The sequence below is a fragment of the Daphnia pulex genome, chromosome 4 (assembly GCF_021134715.1).
Source record: "Daphnia pulex isolate KAP4 chromosome 4, ASM2113471v1".
NCBI classification, from domain to species: domain Eukaryota; kingdom Metazoa; phylum Arthropoda; class Branchiopoda; order Diplostraca; family Daphniidae; genus Daphnia; species Daphnia pulex.
The window spans coordinates 1,881,193-1,904,165 of record NC_060020.1 but is presented as its reverse complement, the minus strand read 5'-3'; the positions used below and the strand labels follow the sequence as shown (position 1 = coordinate 1,904,165).

The window sequence follows — 22,973 nt, the reverse complement described above, 5'->3', positions numbered from 1 at the left end:
TAAACGGAATCAGCGTCAAGTTTGAAATTTAAAAGAAAACAAAATATTTCTATTCTAAAATGCAGGTTAGTTCTAAAGAGAAACTCGATCGCGCGCAACGAAAGATCAGATTATAACAATGGAATTTTTAATTTGTTTTCCGACTAATTCGTTATACAATTACGGTCGACATGGTAGAGCGTTGAGTACTTTTAGGACCATTCGATCACTCGACACACAATAGTTTCGACAAGAAACTATATTTACAGCTTTAGAAATGGCACATCATTTACTTAGGTCGATTAAGCGACCTCCTGACGAGTGATTCACGTCCGTTATTTGGTTGTTCGATAACGAATCATTGTAGTCTAGTCAGCCGAGTTGAACAGCAGCAACGTTTCCCAACAACGCGGTTTTGGTAAAATAAAAAAAAAGAAAAAGTCCATTCATCGCAACGCAAACAAACGCTTGTACTCAACGACAGATAATTCCGCTTGGGGAAAACCATTTTGTATTTTCTTTTTTCTTTTCTACGACCGCCATTCACAAGTCACAGCACAGCATCCCATCGAGAAACGTGACTAATAACAATATATGGCATCGTTGTGATATTTTCATCTTTGATTTTCCCGCGACCGTTTCCATCGGTCGTTCAAAATACGTTTTTTTTTTTTTAAGTTTGGCCTAACAAGCAATCGTATCAGTGGCAACTAGCCCAAATTTGCGCAACGAAAAAGATAGAGGCAGGCATGCAGCGCCCCTAGCGGCCGTTAGTGGTAAAGTAAGTTTCGGTCTCATCCGAAACTACGCCACAGTGACGCTGTCTGCATCGACATTTTCTGGCTCACAGTGAAAAAGTTGTAAACAAGTAGTGGGAAATTGGTTTGTGGGCACTGTTCCGTTCGCTGTAAGAAACCTTGTGTTTGAGAAAAGCAAAGGAAGAAAAAAGAAAAACAGGGCGGAAAATGGCGTCCAACGTGAGAGACTCAGATACGTCACTTTGGCTTCATAATAAACTTGGTATCAGCACTGATTCCTGGGCAGGCGGCTCAATTTGTTCCCAACTCAATCCCGAAGTTTTGAAGAACATTCAAGAATGCTTTGTCGAGCTGCAAACACAAGTCAAACTCAAATTTCTACTATCATTCTTCCAGTTCTCAAGGAGGAACTTAGAAGAGGTCAGTGGCCTTCATATAGTTTGATTTCGTCTTTTTCTCCATCTTGTTTGTCATTTCACTTCGTAGATTCTGAAAAGTAATCGTTTTTTATTACTTGTATAGTGGAAGACAGAGTTGGAAGAAATTTTGGAAGTGGCTGTTGTTGATGGTGATCCGTGGGTAGCCATGGTTGCTGAAATCCTCAAAACATACCCAGCCACCGGAGCCCTCAACATGGAAATTGGCTCTGCCACCGATGAATACACAAGAAAAATCTTCAACGATCTTGCAAATGATTTGAGAAAACTTGGTAACTTGGCAAAAATCTAAATTCATTTCATCGTGGCTTTTTCGTAATGGTTTTGAACATAACTTACAGTGAAAAAGCATGGAGAAACTGGAATGCTTCCTTTAGAATGCCCCTATTTGAATAAAACAGCACTGTTCACTGTTGTCGGCCAGCAGGTAACGCTCATCTCGTTTCGCGCCAAAATGGAACCTGTTACATTATATGCGATTGACTCTGCTCTTTCAGTCCCACCCCATCAAACATTTCACATTAAAGAGGAAACCCAAGTCAGCGGCGCTGCGTGCCGAGCTTTTGCAGAAATCCACCGACGCCCAAAATAACTTGAAAAAGAATCCTGCTCCTACGGTACCACTGCGCTCACGAGGAATTCCAAGGAAGATGACGGACACGACACCATTGAAAGGCATTCCTAGCCGGCACATTGGAGGATTCGCTTCGCCACTTTCGCGCGTTGGGACGACGCCCACAAGTGTCGGTGCTCTAGGATCTTCTCCGTCCGCTGGTCCCAACCGTCCGTCTCCTCGCACGTTAGCTGGCAGAAAAGATGGCGGTATCAAATTGCTGGACATCAATGAGCAGCCGATCGGATTTGCTCAGGCGAAGAAAAGAAAACGACAACAAGGTAATACGTATCCAGCTATATTTATCGAATTGCTTGTTAACGCTGTTGCCTCTTTTCCCCCCGTAAAGAACTGGAAGCTGCCCAAAAAGCAGCCACCGAAACGACGGCTACCTCTACAAATCCGGCACAACCGCTTTCGGGCGAAGAATCAGAGACGGGCAGTGTCCCCGAAACTCCCGAAAAACCTACTCCAACGCCCGACTATGCAGCTGGCCTTCTTCCGAGCAACCCGCCTCCAACCCCGGCCGCCCCTGTCACTCCACTTGCCTCCACTTCTATCCCACCTCTTACGCCGTTGAAAGAGCCGCCTAGAATGGTAGCCGTCCGTCCGCCTACTACTCCTTCAATCAGTTCTCTACCTCCAGCTTCTCCTGCCCCACCTGCCCAAGTGGTACGCCTTGTCACAGCTCAAACGGCGGCTGCGACACCTGCTGTTGCTACTACGGTGCCCACCGTTTATCGGTTGGTTCAACCAGCTGCTGCTGCTGGGCAGCCTGTCGCAGTGGCGGCAGCAACTCCCAATCAACCGGCCGCTCCACCCAAAAAGAGTGTGGCACTCATGCTCACTGTAAGTTTTAATTGTCGTTGCAGTCATGGTGAATGATTCTTTGGTAATTCAACATTTGTTTTCTATAGCGCGAGCAAATGCAAGAAGCTCAAGAAATGTTCAAGAACGCCAACAAAGTCACACGACCGGAGAAAGCCCTTATCCTCGGATTCATGGCAGGCTCTCGGGGTAACTTTCATTGGAATGATGCTGTTTGAAAACAAAAGAAATGTTCATTCTTTACTTACTGATATTTCTAGAAAATCCTTGTCCACATCTGGGAAACATCGTCACCATCAAGTTGAGCGAGGATGAGGAGGTTGTGACGGCTACCGACGGTGTCACCACCACCAGGGTCGTCGAGACGCATTTCCAGATGAACTATGCAGCCGGCGAATGGAAACGCATCAAGAAAATGAGGAAAACGGAAGAAACTCCGGCGTCGGTCGCCACCGTCATGGCCACAGCGACGGGCTGAATAGGAAACGAATCTGGTTGCAGTAGAGAGAGAGAGAGAGGGACTTGAAAATTCTGTGTAAATAGCAGCAGGATGGATGTTACAAGACAGAGGCGAGGAGAAATGAGTGCGGATGAGAAAGTAAGCCCTTCCCTCTATCCCCTACCCACCGCGTTGTTCCGACTGTGGGGCACGGGATTTATTTTGTTTTGATATATTTCGGTGCCAAAGTCGATTCAACTTGTCCCTTCTTTCCAGTTCTGTTTTGCACATTACTATTCCTTTCCCTGTTTTTCTTCATTCCTATCGATTCGACTTGACTTTCAGTCCTTATCCTCTCCGTGTCGCCCGCATCTCACAAACCAAGCTGAAGCCTTAGAGGCGGCATACTGTTCAGTATCTCAGCATTTGAAAATTGTTCATTTTTTTTCTTTCTTTCAAAGTACAGTTTTCTTGTAGTTCTCATACACACAGATCCATGCATAACATGTTCATATCATTCAAAGCGAATAAAAAAAGCGATACTCTTTGTTAAGAAAAAAAAGAAGTATGTGTATTGAAATCGTTAACAGTCCCGGTCGCTATTGGTTTACGCGACTTCCAGTTTTTGTTTTAAAATAATTTTGCGTTTGTTTAAACAAAAAAAGAAAAGGAGAATTTAGTGTATATATTTGACAGTCACTGTCGAGTATTGGGTATCGGGAGCGTGTTCAAAAGGCTTGGTCCCATCGCTAGCGATGTGTTGATTCACTTGGCACTCGAACAATACAGTATAGTCCAGTAGGTCGTCGCAAATTTGCTAAATCGAAAAGGGAAAATGAGTTGGTATTTTGGGACGAAACTTTGCCTCAAATGGATAAGTCGAGTTACTCTTGTTAGTTCGTTGGTGTTGGTTGTGAAAACACCGACAAAGCCTTTCTGTATCGCCAGCTCCAGGGTCTCTTGCTCCGTTTTCTGGATGAGTTGGATGTTCTCCAATGGACTGGAGGTTTCGGCCGTGGCCATCATAAAGCTGTGGATCAATAAGTTGGTCCGCTTTTCAAAGTGCTTGTCTCTGACAGGAGCCTCAATCGCCTCGAGAAATTCAAAGACGTACGCCAAGCGCCGGACTTTCGGTTCAACGACAGGCTCGTCAAAGAGATCGAAATTCAGGGCCACGGCCACTACTTGTCCGCTCCCGTTCCGGATAACAAAGCTGTGCGCACCCATAGAACAATCAATCAATTGGTGATGGTGTCTTTTTAAAATGGAACTTCAACCTCAAGTCTGCTGCCACTAATGGCTCCCAGAGTTCCTCCATGAAAACTTCGTAATCCTGACGACTGACGCCTGTCAAAAGTTCCAATTCGGCTTTCTCCGAGAAACTTGTACTGATAATCCTGATTAATATCGTCAAGCATTACGACATGTCGTTATTTATAAACGAAATAAAAAATAACTAAATAAAATAAAATACCTGATGACGTCTTCCTTGACTGACGGGCTCAGCATTTCGACAGTGTGATTGGATAACTGATGATCCGATGTCTTTGATCCGCAGGCCGCCTTCGATGGCAACAGTTGAGAAACCAAATCTTCCAGTCTGGAGGCGGCAAGGAATTCGGTCAAATCTGTCATGAGGTAATAGTATATGAAACGTGTGACGAAAAAGAAATCAAGCCTGTTGGTATAACGTAACGAGGTAACTAAGAGTTGTTACCTATGTGAAAGCCTTGATCCTTCAGCTTGGTTACCACATTGACAGCGTTGAGTGAATTGCCCCCGATTTCGAAAAAATTGTCCGAAAGTTGAATGGCTTTGCCCGATGACGAGCCAACGATTGAATAGACAGTTTTCAATAGGGCTCTCTCTTCGCGGCTGAACTCGTTTCCGTCCCACATAGTTAAACAACTTGTCAAATCTTTTTTTCAAAAAATACGTCAGAGAGTTTATTAGATACAGCAGTTACTAAATAGTCGATAATAAGGATGTTCAAATCTCGAGTGAACCATTTGACCTACCGTTTTGTTGTTGACGCTGATCGACGTAGAATTGCATCAGTTTCTGGCGGTCGACTTTGCCGTTGACTAACAAAGGAAGCTCGTCAATCAGTACCAGCTAAACAATCAAAAGACATTTTAATGAAATAAATACGTAACAATCAGCAAATGTAAAAGGAACTTGAATTTTACCTTGGGCATCATGTAAGAGAGAAGCTTGTCTTTCATCCGATCTTTGATGACGTCAACAGTGATTTCCTTTTCCATTGGAATGACGAAAGCTACAATTTCCTTTTAAACCCATAGAGAAAGAAGAAGAATAACGCCTCCGCTTTTTGACACTCAATTACATCACATCACGTATATACCCGGTACTTACTTGTTCAGGCTCTCCCGCTTTGTAACTCAGGACGACGCAGGTCGACACGAGCTTATTCCATTCGATGGCGGCGTTGATTTCACTTAGATCCACGCGATGACCTCGGATCTTCACCTGCGAATCAGCGCGGCCAAAGTAATAAAGCTGATCGTTGAGAATTCGGCCGAAATCGCCCGTTCGGAACATGACTTCATAACCTATATACGTATACCAATCAATCAAATAGATATTTAAGCCGAAAAAGCTTCATACACAAAAAAATAAGAATAAAAATATTTAACGGCCGTGGGCTGTAAATAGGCTCACCTGGAGTGTCATCAACGTGATTTTTCAAGAATCGTTCCATTTCCCGGTTTCGGACGTAACCCGAACACAAGTGACTTCCGGCCACATAAATCTCTCCTATCTCTCCATCTTTGATCAAATCTCTCGAAGCGTCCAGCAAGTATATGGCGCAATTATCTAATGGCTTTCCTGTGATGTGTTATGCAATCCAATATTTTATACTATAGAGTATAGCCTACCATTTTTAAATTGAATATGTGTGTTATTAATAGTGCCGTCTTACCAATGGGGATTTTGTCATCAATAAAAGAGGCCAGGACGTCTTCGCGTGAGCGGAAAGCCGCGTAGGTGACGTCACCCATGACTTCTGTGCTGCCGTAGTAATTGCATATGATGGTGCCGGGCGGAAAGCAGTCGTAGAACTCTAAAAGGAGCTCGCCAGTGAGGACCTCTCCTGAACAGACCCACATCTTGAGATGTTCAAGAGGATAGCGCTGCTGATTGCCGGAAGCGGACTCCGGCGATCCGCCCTGCTTCCACCCTCCGTCTCCCGATTTCAAAAGGGTCAGAATGGCTTTGAGTAAGGAAGGCACCAAGACTAGCCGCGTGATTTTGCATCGATCCAAGAGATCGATGAAACGCTGGGCGTCTTGAGTGACGGATTTGGAGACGATCTCAACGGGTCGACCGATCAATAGCGGCGCCCAGATCTCGGCGATGGAGTCGACAAAAGTCAGGGCCGTTTTGAAACAGCCCACCTCCGTTGGGCCGTAAGGGAACGTGCGCCACTGCCAGCTCAGTCGGTGCAGGATCGTGGCGTGTTCCAGACGGACGCCTTTGGGAATTCCCGTCGATCCCGAAGTGTAGAGCACGGCCGCCAGATTCTTACCGCCGCCACCATGCGGCTGCTGGGATGATGACGGGCTTTCCTTTGTCTCCTCCTTCAAAGGAACGATGCTGGATGACGCCTCTTCATTCTCTTTGTCTTCGAGATCAAAGACGCAGACGTCGTGATCGGCCACGACGGACGCAAAGGCCGTGGCTCGCAGGATGGTTCCAGTCGTAACAAGTAAAACGGGCTGGGCATCTGTTAGGATGTGATCGACTCGATCGGATGGAAAGGTCGGGTCGAGCGGCAGGTAAGCGGCGCCAATTTTGAAAATCGCCAATAAACTCACGATCAAATCGACATCGGGGAAGAGATTGACGGCTACAATCTTGTCGCCACTGACGGGCGTCGACAGTTGGGCGACGGCCGACGCCAGTCGAGCGGCCAACTCGTTGGCTTTGCTATTCAATTGGGCGAAGCTGATTGACAGGCCGGAGTCGCGCAGCCGTAGCGCTTCACGCTCTCCCAATTGCGGGTCATCCGACAGAGCTTTGTTCAAGATTTCGTCTAATGAAAGGCACTCACCACCGCCGTCGTGGATAGCATGGCTCTCTCCGCGGAGAAATGATCGTCCTTCCATCTCGCCTGTTCTCACTAGACTGGCACGGGTTACGGCGAAATCGAGTGACGTTAAATAAGGAAACCGGTTGCGGGGCTTTTAGCCGCCGGCGAAATCACGGTCGGAAAAAAGGCATGAAACAACCAGACCGGAATCAAAATGAGTTGGGAAAGGAAGCGCGCGCGCCGCCTTCGCTCATTGTTGCCGCTGTCGTTGTGACCGTGTAATTTGAGTTTCGTCTTCCTGATTGGGGTGAGGCAATTGTTCACTTGTCACTTGCCTAGAAAAATGTAAAAAATAAAATAAAAAAGTCGGGAATAATACACGCGAGCGTTGATTGTGGTTGCATTATTAATGCAATCTCCCACATATTACAAGTAGGAAATAAATAATTAATCCTTTCCCTGAAATCGTTGGGCATCCAGCATCCGGAGAAAATGTACTCGGGGCAGACGTTCATCTTGTCACTGACGTTTATTCAATCTTCCATTTCCTTTCGGTTGCCGACATGTTTTTTAAAAAAATATATCCTGTTCAAATGATTAAATTCACGAGATCGGAAAGAAAAAAAGGCATCGAGTACGATGAAGTGGTATAATACTGTTGTATATTTTAATTTGTTTAAGTCTCTATGAGTGAGTTAAGTACACAGTAATCAAATATATTTGTTTTGTTTTTTTTGTTATTGCGCCACTTTGACGCGATTGACTTTGATCAGACATCAAATGATGCATTATCTCTGTGGTATCTCGTCTTATACATCTGCCGCAAGAAATGTCGATGGATGTTATATTCTAAGGACAGCGAAGACATGACGATAGCTACAAGTATAGATGGATATTCCGCGGTTGCGTTGGCAGGTACGACCGTATTTTAGAAATATAGTTATATGCGTTGTATGGTTTATCTCTTTCCCTTCAGATTCTCCACTAGAGTTCAGTATTTCGGTGATGGCCAATTGATTAGGTCAAAGATATTTAACACCAATTGTAATTAGTTGAGAGTCCGGGGCATGTGAAAAGGGTTTCGTCCCGTCCAAGGCAAGGAACTGGTTCACTTGGTACTCGCTAAAAATGAAACATTCAAATTGATGTCGACGAATGAAAATTAGTAATAAGGTAATTGGTGAATTACCCCAGAATTTGATAATCCAAAACGTCGTTACAAATTTGCTGAAAAAAAAATCAAAACGCAGTGAGATCAATTAGTTAAAAATTTTGTTTGCGGATGAAATTTGTTGAAAGATTTACTTGGGTCAGAGGACTCGAATTGGAGGTAAAAATACAGTGGAAACCGTTGGACTTGGCAAGTGCCAGGGTTTCTCGTTCGACGCATTGAACCAGCGCCACATTTTCGGCCGGAGTGAGCAGGGCGCTGTCTGTTACCACCTTTATTGGTTTCCCGCAGTTCAATAAACAAATAAAAAAAGTTCCGGCATCATTTGAACCATCACTTCGTTAAATAACTTTAAATTTAATTTTTTCTATCCAAATCTAAAATCGATGAGCATAGCACTTGACATAATTATTTCATGAAGTGTACGTATGTGTATAACGAATTACCAGAAAATTTTGTAGAACGTGGCCCTTTTTTCCATTCACCAGAGCCTCCCTATTTTTACAATTGCGTAATGTAGGAAATGATTGCAACTAAATTAAATTGCTATAATAAATCAATAAAGTATAATAACGCAGGTATTTTTTTTACAGATCACCACCACCGAGCACCATGCAGCTAGAGTCATCCCGCCGAGGCTTTTACCAGCTGATATGATAGATATAGATATTATAGTGCTGGGACGGTCCAGCAGTCAGCTCAAAAACCCGCTGTGTATACAATACAGAATCAAGTCCAAGGTCAAGAGTGCTTCTCTCATTCCACACGAGCGCTCAAGGGCGATCTGGTTTTGGCCGCTGTGCACACATGTCGTGAGGGGAGGAAAAAAAAAGTGACGATCGCGGGAGCAGGAGTTTGTGGACGACACGGCACGCGCGTGTCCAACCAAATGGATTGGCGCCTTGCCCGCTTGGCAAAGCTGTTGATGTTGTGGCTACAGTACCCGCGTTCATTCCTGCACCGCAGCAGCACTTTTTTGTTTATAAATATTCGGCCGGGGGTTATACGTGGAACGTGGCCCAAAAAACTGGCCCGTCAGCATGGAGATGGGAAAAACGAATGGCGCGTTATTCAAGTCTCTATAGATGCCATATATAAGATTAACGACAGATATCTTATATGATCTTTTTTAACAACTATGTGGTGCTGGTGGAGTGTGACAGGTATATATATATGTACGATAACATCTCGATGGACTTACCTAGCTGGACCTTTGGCGTGCTCAAGCACTTCGAAAACGTAGCCCAGCGCTTTGGCTCTAGGGTTTAACTTCGGCACGTCGAATGCATCACAGTTCATACCGCAAGCAACTGTCCGTCCTTGAATATTTTTAACCGTGAAACTTTGTCCGTTATGTACAAAATACAGAAATTAAAAGATACTCTAATAATGGACTCACTCTGTGAAATTATAAGTGTAATATACCTGAGGTTAACGTCTAAAAAGTGTTGCCACACGTCGTCAAGGAGAGGTTCGTAATCTTCGTATTTGACTCCGGTTAGCAATTCCAAGTCCCCCTTTTGCGAAAAGCACTCACAAGTTATGCTAAACGTTTGAAACGATGCCATCATAGTTAATTTGATTGAGAGTATAGCTGTACTTTAGGGTCGCAAACCGTTTGACTTCTTCTTTGACGGATGGATTCAACATTTCGATCTTGTAATCGGAGACGGACGGATTCTGTAATTGCTTTGCGCACGACGGGAAAGAGTCTCGACATTTGGATGAAGCCTCCATCTTGATGACTACCTGATGAAAGTTATCAGCCTCCAGAAAATCGCCGAGTTCTACCAGATAATTAGGTGGCAATGACTTGTATGCTTATTATGGCTGTATTAATTTGATTTTCGTTATGTATTACCTAGATAGAATCCTTGATCTCTCAGTTTAGTGACGACTGAGACGGCGTTGAGCGAGTTCCCACCAACGTAAAAGTAGTTGTCCGTCAACGACAGCGGCTTGTGCAGCGATCCGCCCAGCACGGACAAAACGGTTTTGAGAAGGGCGCTGGCCACGTTGCGCTCTCTCTCATCCAAGCGGTTCAGCTCGTTTTCATTCCACCTGCAGATGATCGGCTTGCCTTTTGTGTCGAAACCGAAAGCACAGCAGACAAGTGCGAAAAATTGAATCCCGATTAACGACGTGATGAATTCCTTCATCATCAAATCAGGTCAATTATACTTTTGAAATTCTTGGCGTAGTCTCTCAGCAACAGTTGTCGGTCGATCTTGCCGTTGACCAACAGCGGAATCTCACCAACGACGACAACCTAATCGTTAACAGTTTCGAGTTAACAGCGCAGCTATTAATCATCAGCCAACGAAAGCTATTATATGCTTCTCGCATAGGTAGCGAAGTGTACCCTCGGCATTGCGTAAGAGACCAGTTTCTTCTTCAAGCACTGGTGGATGGACGAAGGGTTGGAGTTTGTCACAACAAAGGCGATGATTTCCTGTCAATGGTTTGCCAAATAAATGTTCAATACATTGATATTGATTAATAGGTTGGCAATAAATGAATAAGAAACCTGTTCCGGCTGTCCTGGTTTGTAGCAAAGGACAACACCTTTAATCACTTGATCTAATTGAAGAACGGCCGCGTTGATCTCCGTCAAGTCAATGCGATGTCCACGAACTTTGATCTGCGAATCAGCCCGACCCTCGTAATAGAGTTGGCCGTTGACGATCCGGCCGTAGTCACCCGTCCGGTACATTGTTTCGTGTCCTAATTGTTTACGTTCATACCGGCGCTGATCTCTCACAACATCAACAAGCATTGGTCAGATGAAATATATGTGTTCGTACCTTTTCTCTCGTCGGCAGCGTTAGCGACGAATGACGCTGTGTTGCCCGTCTTGGTTCCGTTGATATAACCTTCGGCTACGTGCGCTCCGGAAACAAACACCTCGCCAATCTGTCCAAGATCCACCACCTCGCCCAGAGGGCTCAGGATGTAAATAGCGCAGTTATCTAAAGCTGACCCTGTTTTAATGTTTTAATGTGTCCAAAAATTATTTGAGTTGAATTATCAACATTGCAGACGGTTGGGTTCAGAGATGTACCCAGTGGAACTCGATTGTCGACCAGTAAATTCTCCACATCTTCGCTGTTGCCAAAGGTGACGCAAGTCACATCGCCCGTCACTTCAGTGCTGCCGTAGAAATTGCAGACCCGGCCGTCGAGGTAGTGAAAGAATTGACGCAAGAGTTGAGGTGACAGCACTTCGCCGGAGCAGACCCAGAGTCGCAGTTGCTGCAGAGAGCGGCTGCTGGCTGACGTCTTGTTGTTGCCGCTGAAATGAGCCAGAATGGCCGACATGAGCGACGGAACCAACACAAGCCGAGTGACACAGTGCGACTCGAGAGTGGCAATAAAGACCTCGGGATTTTGGGTGATGATCTTTGGAATAATGACGATCGGAACGGCTCTCAACAGCGGGGCCCAGATTTCGGCGATGGAATCCACAAACGTCAGAGCCGTTTTGAAACAGCACACTTCGCCGGCGATGAAAGGAAAGGTGCGCCACTGCCAGTTGAGACGGTGGTAAATATTGCGGTGGGTCAAGCGCACCCCTTTGGGTGTTCCCGTGCTGCCGGATGTGTACAAAACCACCGCCAAATCCTGATGCCTGGCCGGTTGGACGGGCGCGAGTTGCTGCTGGCCAGCAGGCTGTTCGTTCTGATCATCGCGATCGTAACGATACACGGCCAAATCTTGAAAGAGGTGGCCAAAATGGACCTCGTTCAGGACGGCAGTGGAAGTGATGAGCAAGGCCGGCTTGGCGTCGTCAAGGATGTGGGCCACTCTGTTGGATGGGAAAGCAGGATCCAGGGGAAGGTAGGCGGCCCCGAGCTTGAAGATGGCCAAAAGTGAAACAATCAGCTCGGTGCTGGGTGGCAAACAGACGGCCATAATCCAATCGTCTTGACAACCGCTCAGAGTCGAGTCAACTCCTCTGCTGGCCCACAGTTTTTGGGCTAGCGCCGCGGCTCGTTGTTCCAGCTGGCCGAAAGTAACGTGGGCCTGTTTCCGTCCAGGAACAATGAGCGCAGGAGAGTCTCGGACAGTGTCAACTGGCAACTCGGCCGTCGTTAGCAGCAGACGCTGCCACACTTGATGAATGCCGAACGGCTCGCTGAGTTCGTACTCGCAGCCGGCCAGGATCGATTTGTTGTTGTTGCCATCCGCTTCCATCCCTTCCATCATGAACTCTGATGCGGCGATGTGAAGTCGACTTTTTTAAAACACCGCACCTGCTGAGAGATGGACGACGACTACGGTCTCCGCAAGACTCCGGCGAGTAAAGTGAGGACTGTTGCCGGTTGTTGGAACAGCGCGTGAGAGAGGTATGTTCCTTGGCCAGAAAACAAGATTACTTGAAACGCGGCCAACAACTCGCCAAACTCTCTGTGATCCTTTGCCACCCGATCTAATAGCTAGTAGTATAAATATAACGCGCGCACGGAGCAGTGCGTAAATACGCGCTGCCGTAAGGTACGGAAGAGATCGTCAGATCGCATCTAAATCAACGGATTTTGTCCTGGAATTCGAAACATAAAGTGAAAGAAAATTTGCCGCTCTTTTCAATTGATTTTAGAACTTGAAAAAAATAAAATAATAAAATATTTGAATGATGCATGGCTTATTCTTTTTCCCGCGACGCGTTTGAGCTCTGTATAGTAACCGAGTGTACTATTTTTATCCCGTAAAATGACGACAGAATATATAGCGTGTACTATTTCTAATCCTCCGGCTGAGAGTTAGAAACTTGACATAAACTCAATCTCGGATTGCGCACTTAACGCCATTGTTTAGAACTGAACGCTGGAATAAGCTTAAAGCTGATATTTGTAGATGTCCGGCATCAGTCATTTCCAATAACCATCGGAGTGTGTGTCTTGTGTCGAGAATGGCAATAGAATCACGAAATTATTTTTGTTTTTTTAAATATTTGTTTACAGTTGTAATCAAGGACAACCCCTATTGCCCTATCTTTACGCTACAAAAATCTTCGAGAATTATGCACAAACTTTGGCATTGCCATACCCATTCCTCTCTATAAATATATACAGTTCTGCTGAAGCAAAAGTATACGGTGTGGATATACATTGAGTGGGTACATTTATTTGCCGGCTGCCTGCGTCTCTCTAACTATACACACATTATACATCCAAACTATTTTTGAAACCGATGGTGTACGTTTTTTGGCCGTCGAGCGTGTTGACGGGATACAGTTTTATTATACCCGGCGACAAGATTGATTGTACCTATTGTCCAAGATTACTAAAATGATATACTTGTACATAATAACGACAACGCTAATCTATAACTATGACTATATTAGATTTGCATACGTACTGTTGCGCTTATAGATTTTCAGTCGCAACCCCGTGTTGCATATACAATTACAAATATATTTAACTAAATGCAGAAAGACGATAATGGTGTTCTGATGTTCTCGTTACTACAATTGTGATGATTGCATGTGAAAATGATTGCCCGCATCAGGGAGATGAGAGCGCCGCACCCCTTCGGACAACATGCAGCAGTAATAATCACTAGTGGGCCTAAATCTGCCCCCATAGTTAATATACTCTCACAATACTTAGCCGCCAATGATTTCAATTGATTTTTCTAGTCGCGTTTTTCTATTTTCCAGATTTCCCCAGGGGAGTCCTCATCTCAGCCGCATGCGGGTTGCAGAACTCGTTGTTATGGGATTATTGGAAGTTGTGCTTTTTCTTCCAGTTACATCATAGGATGTGTGAAATTGCTAAAGTTCGTTAGCGGTTCGTTCGGATAAAATAAACTGGACTTTAAAGTTAACCCCGGTTTTATTTCCAAAAGAAGGTTACCTTATATAGGCCACGTGTTTGTTTATCTCATTATCTGAGACCCTAAACCAATGTATAAAACCATAGTTTTACCATACGGTGATTAAGTTATTAGTAACACAATCGCATTAAAGGATCAAACATGTAGAAATGATGGAATAAGATACAAAGTAACGCGAAGGATCGAAGAAATAGAGAATGAAGAGCCATCAAGTCCTTCCGGATCGACCAGGTCTCCTCCCGGAACCCGTAAACAAGAGAAAACGTATGAGAAAAGGAAAAGAGGCGGATGTCAAACAAGCTCAATGGTGGATACATATTCTCTGGGTAATTTGATCGGCCGACTTGCTAAAAAGGAAATACTGGGCCCATAACACAGTCGGAAATTAGTGCAACCCTAAAGTACATGTATTTATATTGAGAGTGAGGCGAGAGGGGCGAGGCTTTGTATGTCACACTTGTTGCCCTCATCCAGGCTTCCCAATCCTCCCTATAGCTGTTGTAGCTGTTGCTAACTTGCTACTATATGTACTCGTCGCTCCACTTGAGACGATTAAGCCATGGCAACGTCCTCTCCCCCTTTTTTTTCTCTCGTCACGTATTGGCCGTCTCGTTGATCTGGTCTTGTGTATAAAAGGCGCCGGATGGATCCAGCAGAGCATAACAGTTGTCTTCTCTCATGAGAAGGACGGACCTTGGATCGCTCCTTTTCTCTCAGTAAAAAACCCCGGACAACTTGTGTTTTTTACTACGCTAGCTGGAAGGTAAGTTGGTACCATTTGTTTGCTGAAACTAACTTAAATACTAGTAGGCAGTGTCAGACTGTCAGTGTACTATATTTGAAATTTTGCGCAATCAAGCCTTAGCCTTGCATTTTGTCAGTAGTTGAAAACGTATTAATTGCGCTTTTAGCACATTTAAAGATGATTCCTACCCCGTTCCTAAGTACTCGTGCCGCAGGAGAGATGTATTAATCTGCAAGTTCCTCCTGCTGCTCAAGTTCTTAACCAATGGGTGGGAGAAACCTCCAAATTGTAATGTGTTGATTATAATCATGTTCCTCTTCTGGTTAGTACAACGTGAAGATGAAAAAGGATATCCTCATTTACTTTCTCTGATTCCCTGGTCAATTACCCTCTTCCTGTTTGAAGCAATCATAGCTTGTTTCCTTTCATCTCCACTCCATTTATTCTTTCATTCAAAAACCATCAAGAGCTTCCAAGTTTTATCAAATATATTGGATGTTGCGGCTATAGATGGTGATTAATGACCGCTAATCAAGCGGGTACGTAACTTGAAAATCATATTCTAAAGAATGTAGCACCGCCGATGAGAGCTAGCACTGTCATCGCCAGATAATTTGGGTTGATTGCCGCCGAACTAGACGTAATCTTTTGTTTTTTCAACCAAGTAATGACTTCGGAGTAGTGCTGTTCCACCCACAGTACGTTGGATTGAGCCAGTTCCACTCCTTGTTTGACTGACTTGGAAGACCCCAAGACGTCGAAATGGTCATCGCGTAATTTGATCAACTGTTTTGCGAATGTAAATCAATTGGTTAATATTATAATTACAGCCTCTGATTGTAATAAGCGCACCTTAGTTAATTGCTCGTTGGTATTGACTCGATCGCAGAGAGAACGGAATAAACCGGGCATGCTAGATCCTCCTCCAAATCCTACATACCCGCTGAAGCTGAATTGTAAATATGACATAAAGGGTTTAAATTGATAATTGTTAAATTTCTTCCTGTTATGTTTTTATCAGAACTTACTAAGAATTGACTTCATCCCATCTAGTTATCAGAAAATCCAGAGCCACTCCGTGACCAATTGGATTCGACGCAATGCTACTGAATAAGGTATTGGCATCTTGCAAGCGTATTCCAGAAGTATCGTCAATCATAAGTTCCAGCATGTGGTAAATGATGTCGGGGTCTTTGGCGCAGGTCATGGCTTTAAGTAATTCCAGTTTTTCATTGGCAAGCGTTGAAGCGAGGTACTTTTGGTAGCCGAAATTCCACTCTGGATCGCCTCCGTTAGAGATGGCCGTACACGAGATCAGTCTCAGTAGATTAGGTGAAATATCGCTAATTTTGAATGTCAAAAGAAAAGGTTGTTGTTGAACAGCATTGTCGAATTGACATTTTTAAAAAGAAAGAAGTCATTTACTTTTCAGTGATAATACTACTCATCCAGGAAGAGTAAACATCGTCGGCGTGTTGAACGCAGTCGGCATTGTCAAGCTTGAAGCAAGCCCAATGAATTGCGTGGGTGCGCGTGTAGACGAATAAATGAGTGTCTTGTGCACCTTCATCGAAGCCAACATACTGATACAGTGGGATGACTAAGCCACTCATGTAATCCTATGCGTAACAAGGTATATGCCGGTCGGTTAATTCCGCAAAGTTGTCAAAAGCGGATCAGTTATTATTTTGGCAATAGTTACTTACTTTCCATTCATTGAAGTCTGCGAAACCGTAAAGCATAATGTCAATAAAGTCGAGGGCGTTTGCGGCAGCTGTCCAAGGTGCGTAATCACGTTCCAGGGCTAGATATTTGGTCAAATCCATGGCTTTTTCGTAAGAAACAATGTTGGCACGAGCAATCGTCAGTGTGTCGTCCAACAACTGGGCTCGATTTTTAGGTGGGATCGCCGTGTAGTCTTCTGAAAGTTGCTTTAGAATCAAACCGTAGTTTGTGTCGTCATAAGACACCCGGTAGTATCCTAGAAATAACCGAGTTTAACTATATAGTTTTTATGAAATTTTAATCGATCCTACCAACTTGACCGACGTTAAACACGACCCATTGGTCATCTGCGGCAAATAGGTTTGCTACTGACATGCTGTCTTCGGTGTCAGATATCCAAATTGATCGATGGGGTAGAGTAAAATCGTTCGTGAAAGTTAGTGGAACAAACCAACGATAAACCGTCGTGTCTTCAGTTGAATTGGCGCTCTTCCGCAAGAGGAATCGACCCTATCGGAAAGACTGAACCCTTTATAACGATGCATCAAATTAGAATTTAAGTGTCTTGCTATACCTGAGTGATTTTACCACCGACAGACCCACCGTAATTCCTCGCAACAGTTATTAAAGGGTAGCCCATTTTAATAGTCCATGGATCCATGATGGCTTTCACAGTTGCAGGCAGTGTGAGACCATCAATGTCGGCTTGTTCTTGAATGGCTTGCCATAAATCATCTTGTACGGCATTTCCATAAGCTCTTTATTCAAGAATTCACATCATTAAAAGCAAATTCTATTTCACGGAATAGTAACAGAATAATTATTTTGTTTTTACCTACTATGGAGGTAGCGAGTCATTGAGTGTCGGAAAGACTCGTGCCCCAAAAAGTTGGCCATCATCCGAACAATAGAAGCGCCTACAATCAAGAGAATATTGTATGAAACAAAGGTAACATGGGGTTTTTTAAGTTAAATATCTATTGTTTCACCTTTATCATAAACGACGACATCAAACAGTGTATTTAAAGAGGCGGAGTTGTTGACTCCGAAATCCAGCGGACGCGAGGACTCCAAACTGTCAACCCGAAATACTGACTGCAGAGTAGCCACACCAAATTGCTCGTTCATTAGGAAACCAGGCTCCACCTTGAATAACCATCAAGAAATGATTGACATTTTACACATATAAGAATAAGTTCAACAATAAAATACCGAATCTGCTCCAATGTACTGAAAATACCGACTGAATCCTTCCTTTTAAAGTACGAATTTCCAAAATTTAATATTCAAAGTTCAGCCGACATTCAATATTTTTTACCTTTAACCAAACCAAATTCCAGAAATCGTGCGTGACCAAATTACCAAACCAAAAATGGGCCAACTCGTGACCAGTAACTTCAGCCACTCGTTGTTTGGCCACTTCAGATGACCTCTGTTCGTCGATGAGAAGATCTGCTTCCCTATGTGTGTCGATGGCGAAAAAAAGATTTCCAACCATTAATAAAAGGCAATTTGAAAAACATTTATATTGCAATTCAATCTCATACTTGAAATTAATGTGACCCCAGTTTTCCATCGCACCTGTTAAATAATACGTGGAAAATGAGATACAGTCAAATCTACCCTTTAACCATCAACGGAAGTATATACCAGCGGCAAAGTCAGGAATAGCGGCCATATCAACTTTTGGCAATGGATAATCGATCTGTGTGTAATACTCCAAGTATTTCATTATCTGAGGTCCAATATTCCCAGCATATCTGTCAGTAGATGCGAAAGTAAAAAAACACCTTACATTGTATACGGATAACAATAATAATCACTCTAATACAGTCTCAAGAAAATACTTAGTTAGTTTAGTTAGACTAGGTCGAGTCCAAATGGTAAACGGGACACGACTAAGCTCTGATTCCGACGGGGTGCCAGCAAATTCCGACACCATCATTCCAACCAAGTAAGAAGACATTTTCACCGTTGTCTGATAGAAATCCCAAACGTAATCCTCCATGTCTTGCCTTATTATATTTTTAAAAGAATTTTCAATTTTCGCAAAGTCAAAGAGGAAATGTGAAATAACATTCCGGTACTTACATGGGCTCAGTTTTTATTCTGGGCATGTTGCTGTTGGACGACATGGTTTTCTTGCGTCCGAGTGTAATGGTGAATTCGGCTTTCATGTTTGGTTCGTCGAAACATGGAAAGGAGCGACGCGCATCGGGAGCCGAGAATTGCGTGACGGCCAAATACCTAGAAATAATTCACACGATACGCATTACGAGACTTTTACTTAGACTTCCGTTGAATTTTTTTTTCTGATAATTACTTTGTTACACCTTCTTCTTCGTATGTTGATCGATAAAATCCTCGCAATTCGTTGTTGAGCACCGCCACAAAATTCATGGAGATCTTGTACTGCTGACCGGACAAGATTTGAGTAGCAAGTTGGATTGTAACTATTTGCCGATCAGGTTCGAGAATCAAACCCGCTACTTCAACGATATCTTGCGAGAATAAGTTTGTGACCTGTACGGAGAAATTGCGTACAGATTTATTGCGCTGGCCTATATTAATTAGAAATATAATAGTTACCAATATTGAAGGCTGGTTGATGGTGATATCAGCACTATTCATCGATATGTTGGACGTGGTTTCCAAACAGTCCACCAAAATCTCTATGTATCCGATTGTGGTAAAGTTGCCTTCTTCAATAATTGGAATCAGTTTAATGTCGTAAGAAATTGGAAGGAAATTCTTCGGCAGACGCATGTCGCCTTCGTCCGCCGTCAAAGCCGTGCCCCAATTTTGAAAAAAGATGAGGAGGAAGATAACGAAGGAAATAACACAGTCACGTTTAAACAGGAAATCCCACGGCTGCATGTTGATCTAGAGCCGTTCCTAATAATAAGTGATCGCGAAAACGCAGTTCGTAATAATGAATACGTCTATAAAAGCACTGGACGATAACTTCATTGAATGTTCAGTTAAACCGTACAACTATAAGCTAGAAGGAAAAAAAACTTGAGCTACCGTACTTATTGGATGTTACTTTTAATTATGAAGTCTTAACAAGCAGAAATCTATCTCGAGCCAGGAATCTACTTCAAGTATGCGTTCACTTGTTGCCACAGTGGTCGCTTACAGGTTGTTTGCCAAAGACAATGGGGTTGTGCCTGTGCGTGCCGTTCCCCTGAATTCCTAACAATCAGATTTCATTAAATTGATTTCCAAATATTAAAGAGGTTGCAGGTACATTTGGTACATTACAAAAAAAGGATATGGACATAGGCCTACTTGCAAGCTGCGACTCAGGCACTTATAGCGACATTGAAATCTCTCCCGTTGTGAAAACGCATTCATTTTTAAAAACAACATCTCAAAGCAATACAAACATACATTTAACTAGATAAGGGGTGATTGTGCCTTGGCCCTTGAGACAAAACCTTTCGCAAGATAAGATTACTTTTGGTTTAAAAAAAACAGACAATACAATTATCATCTCTATTCATAATAGTCATGCACACAATGTATTTAGTTGAGTTGTGCACCGTGAACCCTACAGACACGTAGCCTTTTACTAAAACTTAATAAGGACAATGGCTTTGTACCTATTCTCAACCTTTCTTTCTCTTATAAATGAGACTTTTAAAAGGAGCGGTACGAAAGCGCTTCGTTTCATACAAGTAGTACTTCAAAATACGCCCCTTGCCGTACGTGCTTAAGAAAAATATTTTTTTTTTATCCTTAGGTTTCCACGAATGATTTTTTTGTGCTTTAACATAATATGAATTGAAGGAAGCTGTTTTAGAAATCGTGCCCTTCCCGCTGCCGAAAGTTAGTTAAAAGAATTGACTAAGTTTTTTTTTCCGTTTAATTATTTTTTTCTTTTTTACACTTTCGCCTTTCGTCTTATACTTTATTACGATTAAAAGAACACAAAAATACAGATTCGTGGAGCAGTAACAAGTTTCTACCCCCTAAGGGAATGTTCTTAGTCGAGATAAGTAGAAATCCCCGCATCTAAAAAAAAACAACAAACAACCTTGTTATTCGTCTACATCTTTCAAGGACTTTATGACGTAAGAACAGAAAGGGATATACATTTGACACCATTTTTAATTTCGCTAAGGAAGCGGTACGTTCACAAGTCCGTCCGACAAGTTCCACGAGAAATTTCTCCCGCGAAAGCCCGGCTCTTCGGGTAGTAACGTCAAGTCAAGTGCAGATGGAGTCTTATCCATTTCCACGTCCAGGGAAATGGTTGAAATGGTCACTTCTGGCAGCCTTTTGTTAAGGTCTTTCTCCTTATTTCCTAAACTTTTTTAAAAGAAATTTAAATAATTACGATCTCGATTTCTCTTTGCACTTTCGTCGCTCTGCATTTTAAAAGACTTACTTGGTTCTGGCAAATTTTGGCATGAACACTCTCCTATTCCGCGGTTGCGTCTTTTGGGAGGATTGGGGAGTTTGAATTCCATTTCCTCCGTGGAGATGCTCGTCTTCCATAGGAGGGCACATTCCGTCAGTGAAGATATTCGTTCCAATATTGATCACCTTTGCGTGTCGGTTGAGCAAGAAACTCAAGTTAAAGTCTTCGTCATCTTCACCGTGCGGATTGATCATATGTTCGGCCACCTTTAGAAATTAGGCAACCATTTAAAGTGCGCATGGCAACAGGGTGTGGTGTATCTTTGACCGTTTCACCTTGAGCAATCCCAGATAAAAGAGAATTTGCAGCACAGTCCAAACAGGGAAATAAACGTCGATCAAGATCTCCTTGCTCCCATTGTCTAAGCACTGTCGAGCGAATATACAGGCAAAACAGAAAGTATAGGTCGATACCGTTACAACCTGTTAAAATCAGGATAAATCGTTAAGTATACTTTCTTTTACATATTATTTATAGTGCGCTTCATTACCTGTGTGTAAACTGCAAAAATATATGTAAAAATATTCAAGGGACGCTTGTTAATTTCTAGATTAGTACTGAAAATATTATTAATAAAACAAAAATACCGAGTGGAATTGAGACCCAGTCGTAAAGCCAAAGAATGCCGCATTTGGAACGAAATTCCAAAAATTCCTGTAATTGATTCAACGGCATATTTAAAAAATTAATTGCCATAGCGTCGCCTGATGAAAACTAAGATATAACCTTCATGATAAGTTGTGCACCAAACGAATCGAGGATACGGCCTTGAAGTTGAGCTTCTCGAAGTCGTTGAGTGAACCATAGTCCGGGTAACCAAAACAAGTTTACGTCCGCTTTTACAGCCTTGAAACACTCCATTTCCGCACGGGTCATGAAACCTTTATTGGGGAAATGAATAATTAATATGTAATCAGATATCAATGTGATAAATAAGAATTAAAAAAGATACGAAATAAGAAACCTGGACTTTTAATTCGTACCTGCACGAACTACGTCCTCCAGAGTTCTGAGACGATACTCGACCGACTCTGAAATCGATCGGAAGACGAGAACTGCCATTAATTCACAGTTCTGCACAAGTGTTTTACGCAACATCTTTGATTCCGTATCAGAACCGGGAATGTACATGGTGATCGCCAGCATTAATCTCCAAAAAAAAAAGAAATTTAATTAAACTCAAACTAAAATTTATTAAATTATTATTGAGCAATTAAAACCTGTCGGGCCAGGGAAGTGCCAAACACTGCGACCACCATCTTGAAGCTGTTGGATGAGAAACACTCATTTCAAATAAACCAAAGACAAATTTCCTCGTTTCATTGAAAAATACATACCAACGGTTTTGACGTAAAATCCAAGAATGAAAGATAGTGGAACCATGTTCAGATATTTATCACAGTAGCGTACAATTTTTCCAAATAATCTAAACACGACAATCCCGGCAAATAAATTCAGTTCAATAATAAAAACTTAATCAAAATTTACTCTTTCTGTTCAGTGTTAAGCGCCGCCTACAACGATCGGGGAATTTTTGGAATGTTTAATTGTGATGTAAAAAAATACGCAAATGACAGTGCTTACCTGACGATAAATGGTGCTGACAGTCCAGAAAAGGACAAGAAAGCAGGCCAGTTCCCTGAAACATAATTTGTACAAAGAGCCTCTCCATTTCCATAGAAGGGATAAAAAGCTCCCCGATAAATCCAATCCTGGAGTCTTCTTAAGATTCATGTAGCGTTGATGAAATTATAAGCGGATTACACGAGACTCTACTATAAGCGCACAGCAAATATTATAATGGCGGCTCGCCTAAATATGCTAAACGATCATAACAATAATTTGCGGTACAGCACGTCAATGTCCTAGACAAGTCGCAATTACTACTGGAAAACAAACTAACAAAAGATGCGACTAAATTTGAGCAGGTCGCTTAGAAAATGTAGCGACCAACAAAGGTGTTG

General features: G+C 43.0%; 5 protein-coding genes across 8 annotated transcripts; 1 reads left to right on the top strand and 4 right to left on the bottom strand.

Annotated features, from left to right (window-relative positions):
- The first annotated feature begins 787 nt into the window (after positions 1–787).
- On the top strand, positions 788–3,558 carry LOC124193195 (negative elongation factor A-like). The gene is made up of 7 exons (XM_046586903.1): positions 788–1,157; positions 1,260–1,446; positions 1,516–1,601; positions 1,672–2,068; positions 2,137–2,636; positions 2,705–2,804; positions 2,876–3,558. The coding sequence occupies exons 1-7, from the start codon at positions 945–947 to the stop codon at positions 3,091–3,093; spliced, it is 1,701 nt and encodes a 566-aa protein (XP_046442859.1). The 5' UTR covers positions 788–944; the 3' UTR covers positions 3,094–3,558.
- A 51-nt stretch (positions 3,559–3,609) lies between these two features.
- On the bottom strand, positions 3,610–7,600 carry LOC124193193 (tyrocidine synthase 3-like). The gene is made up of 10 exons (XM_046586899.1): positions 5,999–7,600; positions 5,737–5,904; positions 5,431–5,627; positions 5,244–5,342; positions 5,073–5,169; positions 4,772–4,972; positions 4,529–4,682; positions 4,332–4,451; positions 3,943–4,267; positions 3,610–3,871 (listed from the first exon to the last, which is right to left on the bottom strand). Exons 1-10 carry the CDS (start codon positions 7,182–7,184, stop codon positions 3,731–3,733), a joined length of 2,688 nt encoding a protein of 895 aa, XP_046442855.1. The 5' UTR covers positions 7,185–7,600; the 3' UTR covers positions 3,610–3,730.
- A 153-nt stretch (positions 7,601–7,753) lies between these two features.
- Positions 7,754–13,545, bottom strand: LOC124193194 (dimodular nonribosomal peptide synthase-like). Of its 2 annotated transcripts, XM_046586900.1 has the most exons (13): positions 11,341–13,545; positions 11,084–11,260; positions 10,807–11,003; positions 10,642–10,731; positions 10,461–10,548; positions 10,141–10,359; positions 9,895–10,066; positions 9,705–9,824; positions 9,481–9,621; positions 8,726–8,774; positions 8,414–8,551; positions 8,298–8,335; positions 7,754–8,230 (listed from the first exon to the last, which is right to left on the bottom strand). In XM_046586900.1, exons 1-13 carry the CDS (start codon positions 12,482–12,484, stop codon positions 8,131–8,133), a joined length of 2,673 nt encoding a protein of 890 aa, XP_046442856.1. In that variant the 5' UTR covers positions 12,485–13,545; the 3' UTR covers positions 7,754–8,130. The 2 variants fall into 2 exon arrangements, with proteins under 2 accessions (XP_046442856.1, XP_046442857.1); XM_046586901.1 differs by lacking the exons at positions 7,754–8,230; positions 8,298–8,335; positions 8,726–8,774 and having other exon boundaries at positions 8,420–8,551; positions 11,341–12,806.
- Positions 13,546–15,281: 1,736 nt separating this feature from the next.
- On the bottom strand, positions 15,282–19,970 carry LOC124192407 (aminopeptidase Ey-like). Of its 3 annotated transcripts, none has more exons than XM_046585653.1 (19): positions 19,875–19,970; positions 19,616–19,778; positions 19,173–19,478; positions 18,907–19,106; positions 18,675–18,830; positions 18,431–18,598; positions 18,234–18,343; positions 18,131–18,164; positions 17,902–18,043; positions 17,796–17,837; positions 17,573–17,729; positions 17,419–17,500; positions 17,158–17,341; positions 16,895–17,093; positions 16,565–16,839; positions 16,284–16,477; positions 15,887–16,201; positions 15,711–15,807; positions 15,282–15,644 (listed from the first exon to the last, which is right to left on the bottom strand). In XM_046585653.1, the coding sequence occupies exons 3-19, from the start codon at positions 19,458–19,460 to the stop codon at positions 15,414–15,416; spliced, it is 2,874 nt and encodes a 957-aa protein (XP_046441609.1). In that variant the 5' UTR covers positions 19,461–19,478; positions 19,616–19,778; positions 19,875–19,970; the 3' UTR covers positions 15,282–15,413. The 3 variants fall into 3 exon arrangements, with proteins under 3 accessions (XP_046441609.1, XP_046441610.1, XP_046441611.1); XM_046585654.1 differs by having other exon boundaries at positions 19,630–19,778; XM_046585655.1 differs by having other exon boundaries at positions 19,723–19,778; positions 19,875–19,932.
- A 479-nt stretch (positions 19,971–20,449) lies between these two features.
- LOC124192412 (bestrophin-1-like) lies at positions 20,450–22,930 on the bottom strand. Its single transcript, XM_046585671.1, has 12 exons — positions 22,594–22,930; positions 22,498–22,523; positions 22,347–22,435; positions 22,230–22,275; positions 21,993–22,159; positions 21,736–21,890; positions 21,597–21,663; positions 21,500–21,510; positions 21,285–21,431; positions 20,977–21,215; positions 20,682–20,897; positions 20,450–20,600 (listed from the first exon to the last, which is right to left on the bottom strand). The coding sequence occupies exons 1-11, from the start codon at positions 22,741–22,743 to the stop codon at positions 20,705–20,707; spliced, it is 1,290 nt and encodes a 429-aa protein (XP_046441627.1). The 5' UTR covers positions 22,744–22,930; the 3' UTR covers positions 20,450–20,600; positions 20,682–20,704.
- Between the last annotated feature and the right edge of the window lie 43 nt (positions 22,931–22,973).

Coding starts and splice junctions, on each gene's coding strand:
- LOC124192407 (XM_046585653.1), bottom strand. CDS start 19,460: ATGCAGCCGTGGGATTTCCTGTTTAAACGTGACTGTGTTATTTCCTTC. Junction 18,831..18,906: donor GAAGAAGAAGGTGTAACAAA/GTAATTATCAGA, acceptor AATTATTTCTAG/GTATTTGGCCGTCACGCAAT. Junction 18,599..18,674: donor AGAATAAAAACTGAGCCCAT/GTAAGTACCGGA, acceptor AAATATAATAAG/GCAAGACATGGAGGATTACG.
- LOC124193194 (XM_046586900.1), bottom strand. CDS start 12,484: ATGATGGAAGGGATGGAAGCGGATGGCAACAACAACAAATCGATCCTG. Junction 10,549..10,641: donor TCTCTTACGCAATGCCGAGG/GTACACTTCGCT, acceptor GTTAACGATTAG/GTTGTCGTCGTTGGTGAGAT. Junction 9,825..9,894: donor GTCAAAGAAGAAGTCAAACG/GTTTGCGACCCT, acceptor TCAAACGTTTAG/CATAACTTGTGAGTGCTTTT.
- LOC124192412 (XM_046585671.1), bottom strand. CDS start 22,743: ATGAATCTTAAGAAGACTCCAGGATTGGATTTATCGGGGAGCTTTTTA. Junction 22,436..22,497: donor CTTAACACTGAACAGAAAGA/GTAAATTTTGAT, acceptor TGTCGTGTTTAG/ATTATTTGGAAAAATTGTAC. Junction 20,898..20,976: donor CCAAAATTTGCCAGAACCAA/GTAAGTCTTTTA, acceptor CTTTTAAAAAAG/TTTAGGAAATAAGGAGAAAG.
- LOC124193193 (XM_046586899.1), bottom strand. CDS start 7,184: ATGGAAGGACGATCATTTCTCCGCGGAGAGAGCCATGCTATCCACGAC. Junction 5,628..5,736: donor TCACGTTGATGACACTCCAG/GTGAGCCTATTT, acceptor ATACGTATATAG/GTTATGAAGTCATGTTCCGA. Junction 4,268..4,331: donor TTAGTGGCAGCAGACTTGAG/GTTGAAGTTCCA, acceptor GGGTGCGCACAG/CTTTGTTATCCGGAACGGGA.
- LOC124193195 (XM_046586903.1), top strand. CDS start 945: ATGGCGTCCAACGTGAGAGACTCAGATACGTCACTTTGGCTTCATAAT. Junction 1,158..1,259: donor CAAGGAGGAACTTAGAAGAG/GTCAGTGGCCTT, acceptor TTACTTGTATAG/TGGAAGACAGAGTTGGAAGA. Junction 1,602..1,671: donor TCACTGTTGTCGGCCAGCAG/GTAACGCTCATC, acceptor CTGCTCTTTCAG/TCCCACCCCATCAAACATTT.